Source organism: Embiotoca jacksoni, unplaced genomic scaffold (genome assembly GCF_022577435.1).
Source record: "Embiotoca jacksoni isolate LCO1_2020_lvr unplaced genomic scaffold, fEmbJac1.0.p SCAF_15, whole genome shotgun sequence".
Taxonomy (NCBI): Eukaryota; Metazoa; Chordata; class Actinopteri; family Embiotocidae; genus Embiotoca; species Embiotoca jacksoni.
The window spans coordinates 2,560,820-2,578,394 of record NW_027185285.1 but is presented as its reverse complement, the minus strand read 5'-3'; the positions used below and the strand labels follow the sequence as shown (position 1 = coordinate 2,578,394).

Sequence of the window (17,575 nt, the reverse complement as noted above, 5' to 3'; positions counted from 1 at the left end):
GATGTATTTGAAAGAGTAATTGGTCCGTTCAGAGATAAAATTCAACAAATCTGAAGAAATGGAAAGAAATGGAAGCTGTGCTTACCAAGTGAATGTCTGTCATTTATTTTTTTTTAAGATAACTTGAATTGAGGGCGAGTAGATCTCTAGAGAGACTGAGGGCCAACTCATTTGAAATTATGTCTGTATCTGCCATTGATGCTTCACAATCATCATCTGTCCCCGTAATAACAAAAACTAATTTGGACCACGGCTTTCAGAAACATAAACAGAGTCAGATAGAAAAAAAAGAAAGAAAGAAAGAAAGCACCTTACAGTCACTGGAGGCCTATCATAACAGTATATAATGCATACCTATCAATTTCAAACTGATTTAGATATTGTTTTTAAGCAAAATCTACTAATAAAATTGACTTCAAAACAGTACTGTAGTGAAGTTTATATGGCCACTTCAGAAGCACAAATGTCATTCTGTCACTTTGACATTCCTTCACTGGAGACAACAATTAAACTGACACTGAATCCTCGTTTAAGGTCAGCATGTGCGAGCCAGTATTGCACAATCTGCCATAAACGCCAATGTATACTGAACACAAAATCAAATGTACAAATACACAATTTGTAAAGATCTGACCCATGCATTTTTGATCATCTGTGTATCAACTCACTATAACTAACTTTAGATAGAAAAAGATGCAATTAATTACTGTTAATGAACAAACATTATCTATTTAAGGTACTAGGTGATTTTCTTGTCTTTTCTTTTTTTTTTTTGTTAAATCAATTTAAGTTTCTTAATGAAGTAAAACAAATGATAAAATGTAGTAGAAAAGAAATAACAACAATACAGGTCTTTGGTAAAACTGCAAAAAATGGGCCTAAGTCCATTTATGTTGTAAGCAAAAGCCATTGGCATAGTCCTGTTGTTGAAGAGGATATACAGTATGTCCCTACTGAATGAAATGTTAAAGCAAAAAAAATCCATCCAAAAACAGAATTCCTGCCACTCACAATGCTGGACTTTGTGTCAGTTTCCTGCAGATGACCTTGATGTGCCGACTGTTATTAATAGCTTTGGGCACGCCCGCCCATGTTCACAACTACAGGCTATCTGTCCAACACCGGACCAACAGTTCGGCCAGCCATGCCCGTCACAGAGTGAATAAATGGTCAAAGTCACGCCGTTGGTCGGCCAAATGCCACGCGACTAACAGATAAGGTAACCAACCGTTGGTCAGCCAAATCCTGTATCGGTTTCAAATAAAAAGCCCTCATTTCAAAATAAAAGCCCTGTAGAGTTCCATCCACAATACAGTCATATACTAGGTTTTGACCGTGTCTTGTGTGAATTCTGTTCAAGGGTAAAATTTTCCCTTTACAATACATATTTGGACAGCTACTAGAACACCACTTTGGTTCATTTTTAGATTTTCACACCAGACATCATTAATTTAGTCGGCTTCACAGGCTAAATAAAATAGACCAAAGAACCCTGTGAATTAGCTGCACCGTACACTGCAATCCCAGTGTGCGCGGGGAAAAGAAAGCCAATAAAAATACATTTACCTTCAATCAATTAAAAAAAAAAAAAAAAAGGGACGATCTACAGTAGTACAGGCTAATGACATCATTCGAAGTGATTTACAAAAGCACTGAAACTCTGACTCAAAAAGATTTACAAATTAATAATTCAATCAAAAAAAGATTAAGTCAAGTTAGATGAAGACAAATTATTTCGTAGTTTCTGAAATCTGAGCTGTGGATGCACAACAACATTCAAACACCTAAATGTATAACAAGAATCTACATTAATACAATTTTCCAGTAGCAGCGAAGCTTGCAGAAGTTATTAAGCCTTAACTACACTAAAATAAGTCAATACAAATATTCTGGCAGTGTGACACAGTGCGACCTTTTTTTTTTTTTTTTCCTTTTTTTTTGTTGCTGGTTAATATATCGCATAACATGCAATACCAGAAGTGTTTAGCCTGCCTTTTATGCTGTAATATAATCAAAATGCTAAAATACCATAACTTTCAGGATATTTTTCCTCTGAGTTGCTTAATTGTCATTTGTGTGAATGTAAACAATGCATTTTCCCATATTTATAAGTAGCAAAAAGTGTACCTGGCGATACATGATTTTCTACTGACTTTAAAGCAAGAATAAAAAGTTTTTTTTTTTTTTTTTTTTTTAACACAGTAGAAGGTCATTTCAATCAGAGGAACTATAAGCACAAATCCTATGCAAAATCCAACCTACAAGTTCACTACGGAATTCTTCATTCACTGCAGGATTATTACAATAAAACAAACAGAAAGTTACTGAACTGTCTCAAATGCATTTTGGATGTTGCTATACAAATGAATGTGTCCTATGTTTGCATACTCCCAAATGTTAAATTGAAAAACCTAATTTCAAAGACTGAAGCTGCACCAAGAGAGCACCACAACCAAGGAATGAGTGGGCGGGTGGGCAGGTGAAGAGTTGGGAGGGGAGAAGGGAGGTTCATTTCTAAGGATGAAGTCAGGACACAGGCACTGACAATGTTCAACTTCAATTATCTTCTGCAGGAATACTCATTGGGATTTGGCCAAATACACTGGCATATATTCATATATACACATTATAGTCAATGCTCCTGCAAAGTTAAATACACATTTTGCAGAAACCTCTGCACAAGCTTCAACTACTTGTGTTTGCTCTGACAATTCTACACATAACCTTTTCGACTAAGGCAAGGCACTTTAGAGTTAGAGGCCGATATGTTCTAGAGAAGGTCAAGAGGCTAGATTCCTACAAAAAAAAATTAAAAAAAAAAATTAAAAATCACCATTTCAGGCTTGTAGTAAATACAATACATGCTTCTCTAATGGATAGGCTATAGAAATTTCTACAAAACAAAACTAACTGATTGAATAATAGCCTTAACATGTAGCATGTGCCTTACTGATATTACAGCTGCTGGTTATGCCTAAAATGCAGTTTAAATGTGCACTTATTTGATTGAAATTTTATAAATCTAACTATGAAAGTAGAAACTATTAAGTACTTCTTCTATGAAATCTTAATATGTAGAACCATGCCATGATTTAACAACAGGAAACATTAAATATTCAAATTATGTTTCACAGAACACACAAAAAGCTTCAGACATTAGCTTATGTAGAAAAAACAAAACAAATGTATAAATCTAAAAAAGACACAAAAGAATACCTACAAAGCAGCTGAAAGCAAATTTCTATTTACCCTTTAATAAAGTCCCAGGTCAACAAAGTGCTTTTAATAAGAAATCAAACTTCTTCAGAAAGTTGGTCAAAGTAATGATGCTTGACTGTTTGCATTAAACAAAATTTAGATTAAATTGTTTTTATTTGTATTTTTTTTAATTTTTTTTTTGGGGGGGGGGGGGGGGGGGGGGGGGTTGGTTAAAAAAAAAATTGACTTTACTTAAAGAGGAACACTGCAAATTTACAGCATTCACATCTTTCCTTGGTTTGTCTGATTCACTGCTGCAGATTTAAAATTAGCACTAATACCTCAATGGATGTGAAGCATTTTTTTTTTTTTTTTTACAAATCTGTGTATAAAGTTTCAACTGTTGTGCAATACTTTTTTCCCCCCCTCTAAACTCCAGACTAATAAGGCTTATACAAAATACATGATTCTGAATTCAGAGACAAGTGTGTACGATTTAGGAAGAAGTATTGGCAGAAAAGGAAAATATATTCATAATATTTTCAGTAGTGTATAATCATCTGAAACTAAGCGTTTTTACTATGTTAGAATGAGCCCTTCATATATAGGTGCCATGTTTCTACAGCAGCCCAGAACAAACCAAACACTGATTATGGAGAGTATATGAAGATTCTCCTACAGGCTTGGAAAGAGAGAGTGAGGCGGGAGGGTGGGGGGGGGTGGGGGGGGGGGGGGGGGTTTATACTGCAATATAGAACCTCACCACTAGAGGCCACTAAATCCTACAAACTGCTCCTCTAAATATGTCACAATAAGGTGTCTAGATGTCCGTTTTGTTGATTTGCTCACAAATAAAGCCTTTGACTTTAATGTATTCCTCTTTAATTAAAGAAAACTCTGCTTTGAGTTTTGCCCATTTCATGTTGAACATCACCAGATTATGTTTTGAGTAAATTCAGCATTTTCTGGCAGTATGTTTCAAACATTTAAGATCAACCATCCTGAAATGTCTATAGCACTGGCTGTTATGGTAAAATACCAACAAAGGCCTTGTCTGAGTGCCTGGGTTATAGTGTGGGACTGTTTTGATCCACAAAAGCAGAACATTTTATTTTGATATTCTGCTATTAAGATTAGTCGGCGACAGGGGTTACTCTTTCATCTTGTTTTTGTTTTTTTAATTCCTGAAAAATGGGAATGGGGTTGTGACCAGGGATATTTTTAAAACCTGATATAACATTCAAAATTTAAGACTGAATAAAGTTGGTGTGAAAGAAACAGATTCACAAAAACTTTTTATGAGCTTTACGCACACTTATGAAAAGTTGGGTTTGAAATGCCTTTAAATTTGCTCAGGGGCAACTTTAAATGCATCAAATTGAGAAGACGGCGCCACAGGAGATCCCAGATTTACCCACACTAATACCCAGGTGCAGTAGAGTATAAACATGGGGAAAGAAATACAAACTCACACTCATTAATCTCTTCGTGTACTGAGCTTTCAACCAAGTTTATCGTTTGCATATTTTACACTCTATTTTTTATATTTACCACAAGAGCAATATGTAAGGTGGGTGGTGCATATTTGCATTTCGATTGGGAAAACATTCTAATTTAATTGCATGGTTTTCACAGAAAGCAATTTGGTTGACCGACGTAACGCGGACATAAAATGAGCAAAACCTATAATGATTGAATCCCTTCTATGCAATCTGATTTATAATACTATTTGTTGTGTCAGTCAAACACCATTTTATCCTAAAGTAATTCAATCACGGTACGAAACAGACATTTCTGTTTAGAAAAATGGAATATCTATTAGTAGTTTTTCAAAAGGGCTAATCTTTAAATAGTACCTCGAGTTATTGTACATCACCACTTCAATATCTTTGTTCTACAGTAGGGACATTCTGTTTTACTAGGTGCACAGTTCTCACATAATACATAATGTTGGCAAGGCTGCAGAACAATGCAACGATCATGCTTTTGGCAAACTATACATTTCTTTGACTGAAGCTGATATATTACCTGTTGGGGGAAGAAAAGAGTGTATATCAGCTGCAACTTAGGGAAACACGGTGCATGCAGACTTTTCAAATAAGCATGCTTGATGACAAACATGGATCTGAATTATAGTCTGATAAAACTTTTTTTGTTGTTGTTGTTGTTGTTGTTTTTTTAAACTACGCAGATGCTACTAATGAAATGCTGTGTGTGATCTGGGCTTTCTTACCCCGTCTATAAGGTCTAGGTCATTACGCAGCTGAGTCTGGATGGAGTGTAGCTTTGACAAGGGGAGCTGGTCCAGCTCTCCGTAGCTACGTAGCAGAGGTGTTCCAGGTGTGCGACAAAGCACATCAAAGTCCCCCTGGAGCTCTTTCAGCTTGCGCTCTGTCTCTTCCCATTTCTGTTCTGCCAGCTGCCGCTCCGCGTCGGACGTTTTTGCTTGCTCCTTTGCTTCATGGGCGTCTTTCTGGCAAGCTTCACAGGCCTGGAGACAAAGGAGAGCGTTGCGATTAAAAAAAAAAAAAAGAAAGAAAGAAAAAAAAAAGGATCAATGTAAGGGTAAATCGTGCGATTAGAGTTCATTAAGAGCACTGACTTGTTTGACCTGATGCCAGGCCTCCTCCCACTGTTTGATCTTCCTCTTGGCCTCGTCCAGCTCTCTAAAAAGGCGCGCCAGATCAGCGCTGCTGGTTGTGGAGGTTAGGCTGCTGAAAACTGGGGATGGACTTGGTGAGAAGCTGCCACTGACAAAGTCCCAGATGTTGCTAGCTCCTCCATTCAAGCCTAGGTGAGCAACGTGTCAAAAATAAAGACCGAGCACAAAGAGAAATTAGTTAGTCGTGGAACTTTAAACCGTCTGATAATTGAAAAAATATTTTTTAATAAAACCTAAATTGTTTTTAGAATTTCTAAGTGATAGTAGTGATTTAGGTACAAAAATGTCTTTGTTACACTTGGTTGTTTCATTGGGCAGAAATTGTTTCTTACACAGTCTTACTCTACTGGTCATACTTCTGAGCTTTACGCCCACATAAGGAGCTGGATTAATATTTAAGAAAAGCCGAGGGAAGTAAAATCCACTGTTAAGCGAATGCTTTCCAGCTCACTACGGGGAAAACGTCTGAATGCTGTTGGCTTACCCAGAGAATTCTGGGAGGAGGAGGTGGGTGTTCCCAGGAGGCCGTGCTCCTGCTTGGCCAACATGTTTGAAGGTTGATTTTGCTGAGATATCGTCGCAGACAGCAGGGACTGCGACAGCGACTGAGAGAGGGAGCTCAGCGGGGAGGTGGAGAGGGATGACGAGGAATTAAAAGAGGACGATCGTGCCAGGGAGCCGGGAATGTTAACGGGAGCCGATCCACCCAGCACTCTTTGACCTGAAGGACAGAGCACGCGCATCTGTTGCATTAAAAATGTGCAAACAATGACGAGACCACTTGTGATCAACTGCTTTTAACAAACTGGGTGCCCTTACTTGCCAGTCCTATGCTGTTATCTTGCTCCTCTAACTCCTTGTCAAGAGATGCAACATTGATGTCACTAAAGTTGAGGTCCAGCGCAGATCCTGATGGGAGGCCAAATAAATCTCATTGACATTTTAAAAACAAAAAACCAAGTGGAAGCCATGAGCTCAAGCTGTTTGGCTGTGCTTTCACGTGCACGTACCTATGACAGACTCCACTGTGTTGCTCCCCGGATAGAAAGGAGTGGCTTTTGCATTCATCGTTGATAAGGTGGTGGGTGAAGAACTATCTGAGCCAATACTGGAGGCCAAGCTTGACGTTATACTGGAGGTAAAGCTTGATGCCAAAGGGTTCACCGCAGAGAATACAGTATTATGTGTCTAAAAGGGAAAGCAGAGAAAGGTGTTAAAATTCTCCAGGTTGTTAATTACAGGTTTTCTAATGAAATAAATAAATGAAGTCATATCATCGGCATGAAGTGATGCATTTAAATGCAAACCTGTTTTTCTTGGTCCATCAATTTTTGATCCACGTGTCCCTTGTTCTTAATCTACAAACAATCAAATGACACAGACATTTCAGGAACAAGCCTTATAGCCACACAGCCCCTTTCATTTAACAGGCATCTTTATACTACACCTAGCCGCAGGATGAGAAAATGAAAGACTTTTGCTTTAACCATTATCCCTGACAGAACTAACTGTGATGTGGCAGACTCCGAAGCGACTCATTTCTAGTAGCGCCTGTTATTGTGATGATTTACGTGCTAACTTTTCTGCTGGAAGACATCCAATCAGCATCAAAGGTGTGTAAAAACTGATCATGTGACTCCCCTCTGCCTGCAGTACACCCTGAATGAATGAGTCACATTTAACTGTGAGTGGGCGCCGTTCTTCTGTAATTACAACATCAGAAAGCAGTTAAATCAACCTGAGGGGAATTCTTAGAAAATACTCTTGGCTACGTGAGCGGTGTGAATATATATATATATATATATTTTTTTTTTAGTCAGGCTCATCATAAGACTGGGCCTCTCGGATAGAGAAAATGCAACATCAATTATTAATTCATCCCCAACGACTGAGAAAATGAGAAATTCAAAGCTCTCCAGTAGAAACTGCTCAATACTTCATAGACGCTTCATATTTTAAGAACTCTCATCAAAAGAATAATCTCACCACCACGACAATCGCAGTTTCATAATTCAGAGATACAGTGTGCAGTGCTACAAATACGAAATCTGCACTATTTCACAGCAATTATGAAACACATGAAATGACCTAAAAAATAGTGGAATTCATGAAAATAATGGCTCGAAGTGATAAAATTAAAATGACATGGCAAAAATTGAACGAGACATAAATCAACAATGACACAAAAATAATTGCCAGTGATACAGTACATTAAAGCCCTGCGTTGTTTATGTGTTTTATTCTTCCTAAATCTGAAGAGAGCAGACTGTGTACCTGATCCTCTCGTTCAAAGCCCGGAGCTTTAGGATAGTTAGACGTCAGAGATGAGACACTGGATGTGGTGGACTCTGAACATAAACTACTATTAGTTAAGGGTTTGGGCCTGCTGATGGATCCCACTGGGGATAACAAACTGTCGCTTCCTGAGCTTGGCGTTACAGTTGAGCTATTAGAACATGAAACCTGAGAAAGAGAAGTGCACATGATCTTAATAAAATGATGATCAAAAAAATAACAAAGTTTAAAAAGAACATTATCCCGGGTGGATTATGAGAATCCTGTCAGACAAAATATGAAGACTAGCTCTTTTGAATGAATTATCCTTCTAAATACAGCTTGCGATAAGAAAATTGCCTCCCTTCTTTTAGAACAACATAGTCATGACATGTGGGAAAAGTCAAAGAAAATAGCAATAATGACATGTAAATGTATAAACTAAACACACAAACAGTGAGAGCATGGTAAACATGTCGACAAGTAAATGGCAGCTATGCATCAGCGGAATTGACTTAAGCAAATACAAAACATTACATTGAAAGAAATTTGACTGCTGTTGATATCCGACAGAATGCATTTCCATTGACACACTAAGAAACAAAAGACAACATACGCTTCCTACTTGTCCGTTGCTACTGGTTGCGCTGCTGGTGGAGTTTCCTCCACTGTTCCACTCAGTGACTGGACACTCTGAATACTGCTGAGAGCCCAGCTGGGACTGCGAACTCGACTGTATCGCTGTTAGCAATGAGCTCATGGTCTCTTCTGTCGAGGGAATTCCTGAAAGGATCCAAATCAATATCAAGTCTCCATATAGCTTGGGTAACACGTAAACAACCACAGGGCATCCAATAACAGTAACATCACCGGTGACTATTTTCAAATCAATCAGAAAGTTAACCGTGCTTACTTTGAAAAATAAAAAAAAAATGTTCTTGCGTCTTTTTAAAATCCTTTATCAAGATACATAATGTCAAAACACACTTTCACTTACTTTCTACATGTGCAAATGCACAAAATGGTCCTCTGGGACAGTATCCAGTTTGTCGCATATCATTGCATTTGGTAGATTTGTAGATCTTGGAGAAATAAAAACAAATAAAAACTTTTGACCACAGTGCGACATCAGCGACATTACGATGTCATCAATGAGAAGATGATTGAATCCTGCGAGTATGTAAGGGTTCACATGTTAAAAGGTTTCCCGTTGATATATAAAAAAAAAACATGTTTTATAACTTGCATTTGTAGGAGCTAAGTGAGATACAGACTATATCGTATAATACAGACTATAAGCATGGACTTGATGCCCAGAAACTTGTTGCAGCACTCTATTCTTGACCATAAGACATGTAAAAGTCCACTTGCTTTTAGAAGAAAAATCATCTATAGGCCGGTAGAGTCGTGACAGTCTGTTTTGTGGCGTGATGAGACTGAACTGGGACTGGCTGGTGCAAGGTGCATAAAGGTCAACGGATAATATTATTAAATACTGACTGTGAGGGTTGAATCATTTTTCTTATCGGCCTTTCTGAAGAAGATTGTTTTAATCTTTAGTACTTATAAGTAAGTGTTGTTGTTTTTTTTAAATCACTGAAATACATTTAATCAAACTTTTTTCCTTGACTGTTTACCGTGGCTTCAGCTCATGTGTGGTCACTGTACAATGTCTTGCACTTTAAGGAGGTTGAATAGTTTTGGACTGCGAGTAAACAAATTTCACTCACCTCTGGGTGAAACTGCTGTTCGGTGCGAGAGTGACAATACTGGCAGCTGTCTCCACTGTCGCACTTTGAGGGCTCTCCCCATTCATCGCCGTGTTTCACATTGGGGCAAGGAGTTGACCTGAATTCACAGAGTGAAAACATTTAACACTCCGCACATACACAACTTCCTATCTGAACGTCAACTTGAATCGCAGCTCACCTGTACTTGAACTTCCGTGGATTTCGCCTTCGATCTCTACTGTTGTGATAGTGGGGGCAGGCGTAGCCCTGTCTGCATAGTCTTGGGGGCTTAGTACACTGATCTGTTTTATAATTGGCTAAAACAAAGTTGGTATCTACAAATAGAGGGACTCAGTATTAATATCATCTCTTTTCCTTCTTTTTTGGGAGGGGTTCGGGGGGGGGCAGAAAATGAAGAAAATCACAATTTAAGTGAGTGTTACTCACCTTGCCATCGGGGGTCTTCGGTCAGAGTTTTCTCAATCATAGCTTGGCTGGCTAATACACCAGGCTGCAAATCAGGAATACCTTCCCCAGATCCCAGCTGTCCATTTTGGAGGGCCTCTTGTGCTTGGATCTCTCTGTTGATCAAAATAATTTAGCCGATTATTTCTATGTTCCTTGAAAAGCAAAAGAACAGAAAAACACCCTTGAACTTAACATCTTGTTAAGGGAAACTGTGAATGCTTGTTATTGAAAAGAATTTTATAGAGCGTGAAGAAGAAATGCCTCTCGGCCACCCCTCACAGAACCCATCAAAACCAAGTTACAACCAAGTCTAACATTATTTCTCTCAATTTAAATCTTTAAAATCATCTACAGAAAAGACCATAGATATCTCATCCTGGACTACCTGCAATATAAGATGTAGTAACATTAGTTACAGGCCAGTGTAACAGCATAAGCATATAATTAATACATCATTTACATAATGTCAAATATTATGAAAATAGAAAGATACTTTTGAGGGCTTCATTGTGTTCACACTTTGCTCCATAAAGCCTTTAAAATAGTCTGTATCAGCTGATGCGAGCTAACCTCACCCATGCTTTGAGCTAATACAACTTGTTAACCTAGTTTTAGGTGTTTATGATTATTTTTATTTTTTTTAGAAGTGCATTGAGCCAAGCCCTGAAAACCACTGTACAAAACAAAGATTCAGTACAAACCCATATAATACAGCTACTCTGTGCTGTCGGGCTTTAATGTGTGTCTACATCGGTCGATTTGTTCATCGCATTGTGAAGGATTGACTGAAAAGTTTGGCAGAGATACGAGAGGCCACTATTTGCTTTGCGTGTCACCTGATATCATAGACTGGAGGTCGGAGATCATGTGGCCCGTGAGCAAAAGCACAGTGGAGGCCATTCTTCACACAATGCCCTCGAGCATCCGTCTCGTGGATACAAGTTCCCGTCTTGTAATATCGTAGATGGTACTTGCGCTCTGTGTCACCAGTGGTCCGGTGTAAATAAGGACAGCTGAGGAAACAAAGATACAACATATTATTTATACGTAACATAAATATTTCATCAGTTTATCCACACAAAAATGACTTGGCATTAAATAAAAAACAAAAAGTGCAGTGCAAACCTCAAATATGCCCAAAATATAACAGAATAAATAATGTATGTTTTTCGAATTGTATCATCCTTCTTCAAGCGCTAAATATTATTGTAAGAGCAACTTTAAGGCAGGGTGTTACACATGAAATGATTTATCCATTTATTTCTATTCACATTTTAATATCTATTATATCTTTCTTTTAATTACTTTTATCCTATTTAACGCCAACTAATTTAGGTTTTTTTTATTACTGCTTTTATCTTTTCCATGTCATTTCACTCTGTTTTACTACTCTTACTGTTATTTTAGCTTTAAAATCTATCATTTCTATTTTCATCATCTTTATCTTGCGTGCATTGGTCTCAAATTGCTTTTTGAATTGTTTTTTAAATCGTCTTTTTGATGTCGTTTTCTATTTAGGTTTTTAATTGTTCTTAAATTGTGCGATCTTTTTTTAATTATACACCTGTCTGTCTTATAATTGGCCTGTCAATCATCTGTTAAGCCCTTTGAACTGCCCTAGCCTGTATGAAAAGTGCTATATAACGAAGTTTGATGGATTGATTGATTAATAAAAGCATTAAACTGGCAAGCACTTAAAACATTGTCCAAGCAATTCATTATAAAACCACAAGGATTTTAGATATTTAATACAAACAAGGGATTTCTTATGGTTGCACTGATTCTTACAAATAAGATCCACTGTGACTGTTGGGCTGATACACCAGCAATGCCTCAAGAAACGTACGGCCAATAAACCTCTTGAATAAACCAAATTTTCCTTTCTCGAATAGCAACAGTTGCTATAGCAACACATAAGGTCATACAAAAATAGCTTCCATTAGGAGAGGAGGAATTGTGAGGATTGCACTTGTTCATTTGCTATTAGATTAATAATTGTATTTCTTTTTTTCCATTTCTATGTGGCACTCAATTAATTGCTCCATCATTTTTTAATTCCCTGTCACACAGACAGACGGCTGCCTTTATTATGCTACCTGCTTCAAATTAAATAGGAATGGCGTTGCCACCCCTTCTGAGAGTTCTTGTATCTGGTTTCTGTGCCACCAGATAGTCAAACCTTAAATGTTCACCTCCTCTAAAAAAAAACACAGCTTAATGTTTAGGAGCTGTTTTCCCTGTGACGGCCAAGGACAAAATATTGGTCCCCAAAGAAAAGATGCTGTGTGGTCACATATAAGAAAAATACAAAATTGTCATCTTATTGTAAACAGGACACGATGGGAAACTGACATTTTGAAAAATATGAAGCTCGGGACAAAAACATCTGTGTGTCATATTACAAAGTCATTATCTGAAAATAATAGAAGCGTCACTAAATGTAATGCTGGAGAGCAGAGCTGACCAAGCAGTTCAACAAGAAATGTTACATACTCTACATAGAAATTGCATGCAACAACAAAAAGGAAATGTGAGATAAGAGCGGCAACAACTAGTTGATTGACAGAAAAATAATTGCAAATTATTTTGAAACAGAATTAATTGTCTTTTTTTTTTCTTCTTCTTTTTAAATATGCAGAAATTCTCTGATTTCAGCTTTTTTAAATCTAAATATTTTCTGGTTCCTTTAGTTGTCCACGATAATAAACACAATATGTTGTGTGGTTGGGGACTGTTTTTGGAGACAAAACAAGACATATCAAGGCTACATATTGGGCTTTAGGAAACACTGGTTGACATTTTTCACTATTTTCTGCCATTTCTAGACCAAACAGCTATTGAATTAATTCAGAAAACAATCAATAATGAAAATAATTTAATAACAGTTCATAACATCAGTTCAGGCAAAGTTTGACTGATGTGCACATCCTGCAATTCAATCAAACAGAGAGCTAGCTCATCCTATGTACTTGAATTTCTGTTGCTGCAGAAAGCTGGGGAAATTTAAAATTTTTAAAAAGTTTAAAATGCACAAACATAGTAATAGTAATTTTTTTTTTAAAATGCCAGCGTCATTGCTACGGAACAGATGGACAGCAGTACCTCTTTTAACTGGACATGACATAAAGAAAAAGTTCTAGTTTTGCAAAGTTTGTTAAGGTCAATGTAAAAGTCACTACATTTGAAGTCGGGGTGGGAAAAAAATGAATACAGAATAGTATCACAATATTTTGTATTGACAGTTTTTTTAACAGTGCTTTGCTGCAAAGTGATTGCAGTGAGATGACCAGACTGAAATATGTATTCTATTAGATTAAACCGAATTTGCAAATAATCTGCAGTTGAAAAGTGGTAATGATTCACAATATATCGCAACATATGTTATGCAACAGGTTTAATATCATATTGTGACTTTTGTATTGTGATAATATTGTACCGAGGGCTTTCTGGTGATTCGCTACCCTCAATATGAAGTCGTGTTTTAATAAATAAATAAAAAAAGTATAGCCGAACAATTCTGCCCAAAAGTCATTTAAAGCCAGCTGACGGAAGACAGAAAAATGAAATGACCCGTTGAATAAATGTCTTTCGTTTACCATCTGTTCATTAAAACTACAAACGGTCCACATCCTAAAACATCTGTCAGCAGCTGCATCACAACACTGACATGCACCGAGACGTTTGGGGTGGAGGGGGGACGGGGACGGGGGGACAGGGGACGACGACTTACTCATCTCCATCTGGGCAAATGCCTGTGGTCTCGTCGTATTTCGTGCAGTACACGTCGGGGCTGTAGTTAAAGGTCCCGTCTCTCCTCCTTATGGGTCGTCTCCGTCGCTGGTTCAGAAAGTGCCAGTGAAAGCACGTAAAGGGTCTGTGCTGCGTGCACTTGTGCTGGAGGAACAACGGACACTGCTCTGTCCTGAACTCCTTCAAGTATCTGCAACAATGAAGGGGAGGGAGGTGAAAAACAAACCGGCTGTAAGTGTCAAGAAGCGGCCTTTAAAATTAAAATGGGTTTCTCCTCACGAAGCGAAGAAAGAAGAAGAAAAAAAAAAAAAAAAGTTGAGAGAGAGAGAGAGGTGTGTCGTGTTCCGCTGCTCGCGCTTTTGTAGCCTACTATGTATTTTTTTTTTTTTTTTTTTGGGTCACTAACGTCAGCTGCGTATTCTCGGCGCGAACTGCGCCTGCGTTTTGTCGTAAGGCCGATTCAAAGCCCCGGAGCGTACGTCTGCAAATGTGCGTAGCGAGAGGGAAGTCAAAATAAAGGCCGAGCTATTTACAAGCGGGCTTGGGTTAGCGAGTTCCTGGCTAATCGTTTAGCGGACCGAGTTGACGGCGTAATGGTCGATATTTCACCCCGAAACCGCTCTTTAACTCGGCCAAACAGCCGCGGACGACCCCGATAATGGCTGGTTTGCCGGCGAAGCGATCCAAGACGTCCGCGTTTTTTGTTTTTTTTTGGCCGTATTAGCGCTGGTGTCGTTAGCCAGTCGCTCGTTCGCCCGTGTTACGTTAGGTAGTCACAAAGCCAGGAAAAGCACCGCGTTTCTAACGCGCGCACGAGAGTTGAGGAATGCAACAAATGCAAAAACCCGCGCCGACGTGCAACGTGCGATCGGCGTTTTCGGCCGACCGGACGATTTTCGGTTGTTGCTCCGCGGCGGCTTTACTCACGTATAGTGGGTAGGTTTCTCGGTTTGAGGAGACGCGTTGGCCGCCGTTTTCGAAACCGACGGCATTTTCAGTCAAAACAATGAACTGCGCATGCGCCGGGATCTGTTGCTCGCGAGTGCACGCACGTCCCGCTTTTTGCACGCCGGCACGCTCTTTTTTGCAAAACCACCAAACACGGCTGCAGGAGGGTGGCGCTGCAAAACCGAGACTGGGACACACTTCTCAGGCTGTTTGTGTCTTCTGGTTTATTACACACCCACTCTCTGATTCACTTTATTGTTGTTTTTTGTTGTTGTTGTTTTTTAGTAGAGCCCGAGCACCGATGGTTCGAAAGCCCTATTGTTATCCAAGCGATTATTATGATTCTCCGTAAACAACTGCATTTTTGGCGGCTTTATCATATTCAAAAACTCATGAAAGTTGGTAACACCCGTCTCTCCCGGCTTCCAGCCGAGAGGCAAGAGTGCTCATCGCTGCGCCACCAATCTTCCCAGGCGATGGTCTGCATTATGACAAATCTTTGGCTCACTGCAACCTATAACTCCACCATCCACAAATATTCATTCAAATGTGACCAAAATTGCCGCAGACATTCTTTGGATAGTAGATATACGTGTTTTCAAGGGGGTCTGCAGTGATATTAAATATCTTCCTGCAATGTGTGCAAAACTTTTCCAATTTCTCCAAACGTTTCAAACACACTAAAAGTTTAATCACCATCAACAGGCCAAGGTGGAATTTGAACCATTAATAGCAACCTTGGTGAAGTAGAATCTTTTACAGTTAACCAGACTGTCAGTCAAGTCTGAGTGAACTCACTTCCTCCTGCTCATCCTCCGGCGCCGAAGATAGTCCAGCGGTCTACGACGCCGACTCCGGGCTGGAAACGACCTCGAGCCCCACTCAGGTATCATACATGGTTTAAGGTTTACTGAGAGCAAGTCCCCTTAATAAGCCACACGGGTTCACGGAGTGCAAATCCCTGTGAGGGTAAAAGCCACGTGGTTCACGGAGGGTGAGACCTCCTAAGGCCAGTCCCTCTAAGAGTAAGCCACATGGGTGAGACCTCCTAAGGCAAGTCCCTCTAAGGGTAAGCCACACAGGTTCAGTCATACTAAAACAACAATACAAAACTCAAACAAAAGAAAGTCCAAAAGAGACTTTTTTTTTTTCATAAAAAAAAAAAAATCATGTCCAAAAAGTGACCCAAAATTAGATATAGAGTATAGAGTATGTAGTATATAGTATAGAGTATATAGCAGAGGTCTTCAACAGGGGTACTGCAGGGGGTCGTGAAAGTTTTGGTTGATTAGATAATTTTTCACATTTTTTTTTTCCACAAATTGAAATGTCTTTAAATAAACATTAACATGAATCAGACATGAATATATTTGAACACCTCACTTTAAATAAAATCAGAGCTTTTTTGAAGGCGTGTGTAGTGGAGGAGACGTGAGAAGCCACATGTCTCTCACAGGTTTTCTGTGAGAGACAGTATTGTTGTCTTTGGTCATGTTTGTATTTTGTATTTTATGATTTTAAATTAAAACAACAGTTTACTAACTCATTTAATAAAAGTACAACAGACGACAGGCTACATGTGACGTGTGCATCTGCTTTTACATCAGTTTCTGTACTATTTCACATTATTTTATAATGTGTTTCAGTGTGAATGGATGGATTAAAAATAAAGTGTGATCTAGCTTGGTAAAAATAGTACCGGATGCTTTGTCCGCTTGTTTATTAGGAGGAAATGCAAAGTATTTATTTTTGTTTTTTGTTTTACCCAACATAGAATTTTAGCTTCTTGTTCAACAGTGAATTTGTTGTATTGATATTTTGAACTATTGTATTGACAAAAGCAGTTTTATTTATTCTGTCTCATCAAAACTGTAGCATATGAACCTCTAATCGTTTTTCTTTGCTTCTGTATCTGGGAAGCTAATCTGTTCTATTCATCTTATTTTTGTCTTGTGAAGGATTTTAATGTACAAATGCAATTATACGTCTAATCCATTATTCAGCTGCTGAGGTCCATCGAGTGCACCGCCTTATAATTATGCATAAAGCCCAGACTATCCAGTTGTAATTACTTTGACATGCCCCACCCACACTCAGCTCAAAGTTAGAGGATGTGCAGCACCTTTCTTATGTAAGAAAAACATTTGAGGAAGCTCACCTTTACGTGGAATCTATTTCATTTTAGTATTATTTTAAGGTCATGTCAGAGAAAAGATTGTTTTAAATGTCACAGACCATACAAAATTTGTAATGCAATGTTTGCAATAAATAACAATGTTGTGAAGTCAAATGCAATTTACACATGACTATTAAAGATATGTTCATGTTTTGTTCATCCTCATTAATCATGAGGAGAATTGCATATTAGAAACATAATGCAGTTCAATTCAACTCCAACTCAATCTACAGCCTCTAAAATGATTATAATGATGAAACATTACCTGTCTGCACAAACACTTAACATTATAATGTATTGCAGGATTCTCATGCTTGATCACATGCTTTTGCTCTCAATAAACTCATCACTTTTATTTGCATTCTAATG

At 38.4% G+C, this 17,575-nt stretch overlaps 1 protein-coding gene across 4 annotated transcripts; it reads right to left on the bottom strand.

Moving 5' to 3' along the window:
• Window positions 1-3,410: 3,410 nt before the first annotated feature.
• On the bottom strand, window positions 3,411-15,074 carry unkl (unk like zinc finger). Of its 4 annotated transcripts, none has more exons than XM_069148777.1 (16): window positions 15,010-15,074; window positions 14,063-14,272; window positions 11,169-11,345; window positions 10,312-10,445; window positions 10,064-10,199; window positions 9,865-9,982; window positions 9,132-9,216; window positions 8,751-8,917; window positions 8,135-8,323; window positions 7,168-7,218; window positions 6,871-7,048; window positions 6,680-6,769; window positions 6,345-6,581; window positions 5,801-5,988; window positions 5,432-5,689; window positions 3,411-5,226 (listed from the first exon to the last, which is right to left on the bottom strand). In XM_069148777.1, the coding sequence occupies exons 1-16, from the start codon at window positions 15,072-15,074 to the stop codon at window positions 5,071-5,073; spliced, it is 2,439 nt and encodes an 812-aa protein (XP_069004878.1). In that variant the 3' UTR covers window positions 3,411-5,070. The 4 variants fall into 4 exon arrangements, with proteins under 4 accessions (XP_069004878.1, XP_069004879.1, XP_069004880.1 ...); XM_069148778.1 differs by having other exon boundaries at window positions 8,760-8,917; XM_069148779.1 differs by lacking the exon at window positions 8,135-8,323.
• Between the last annotated feature and the right edge of the window lie 2,501 nt (window positions 15,075-17,575).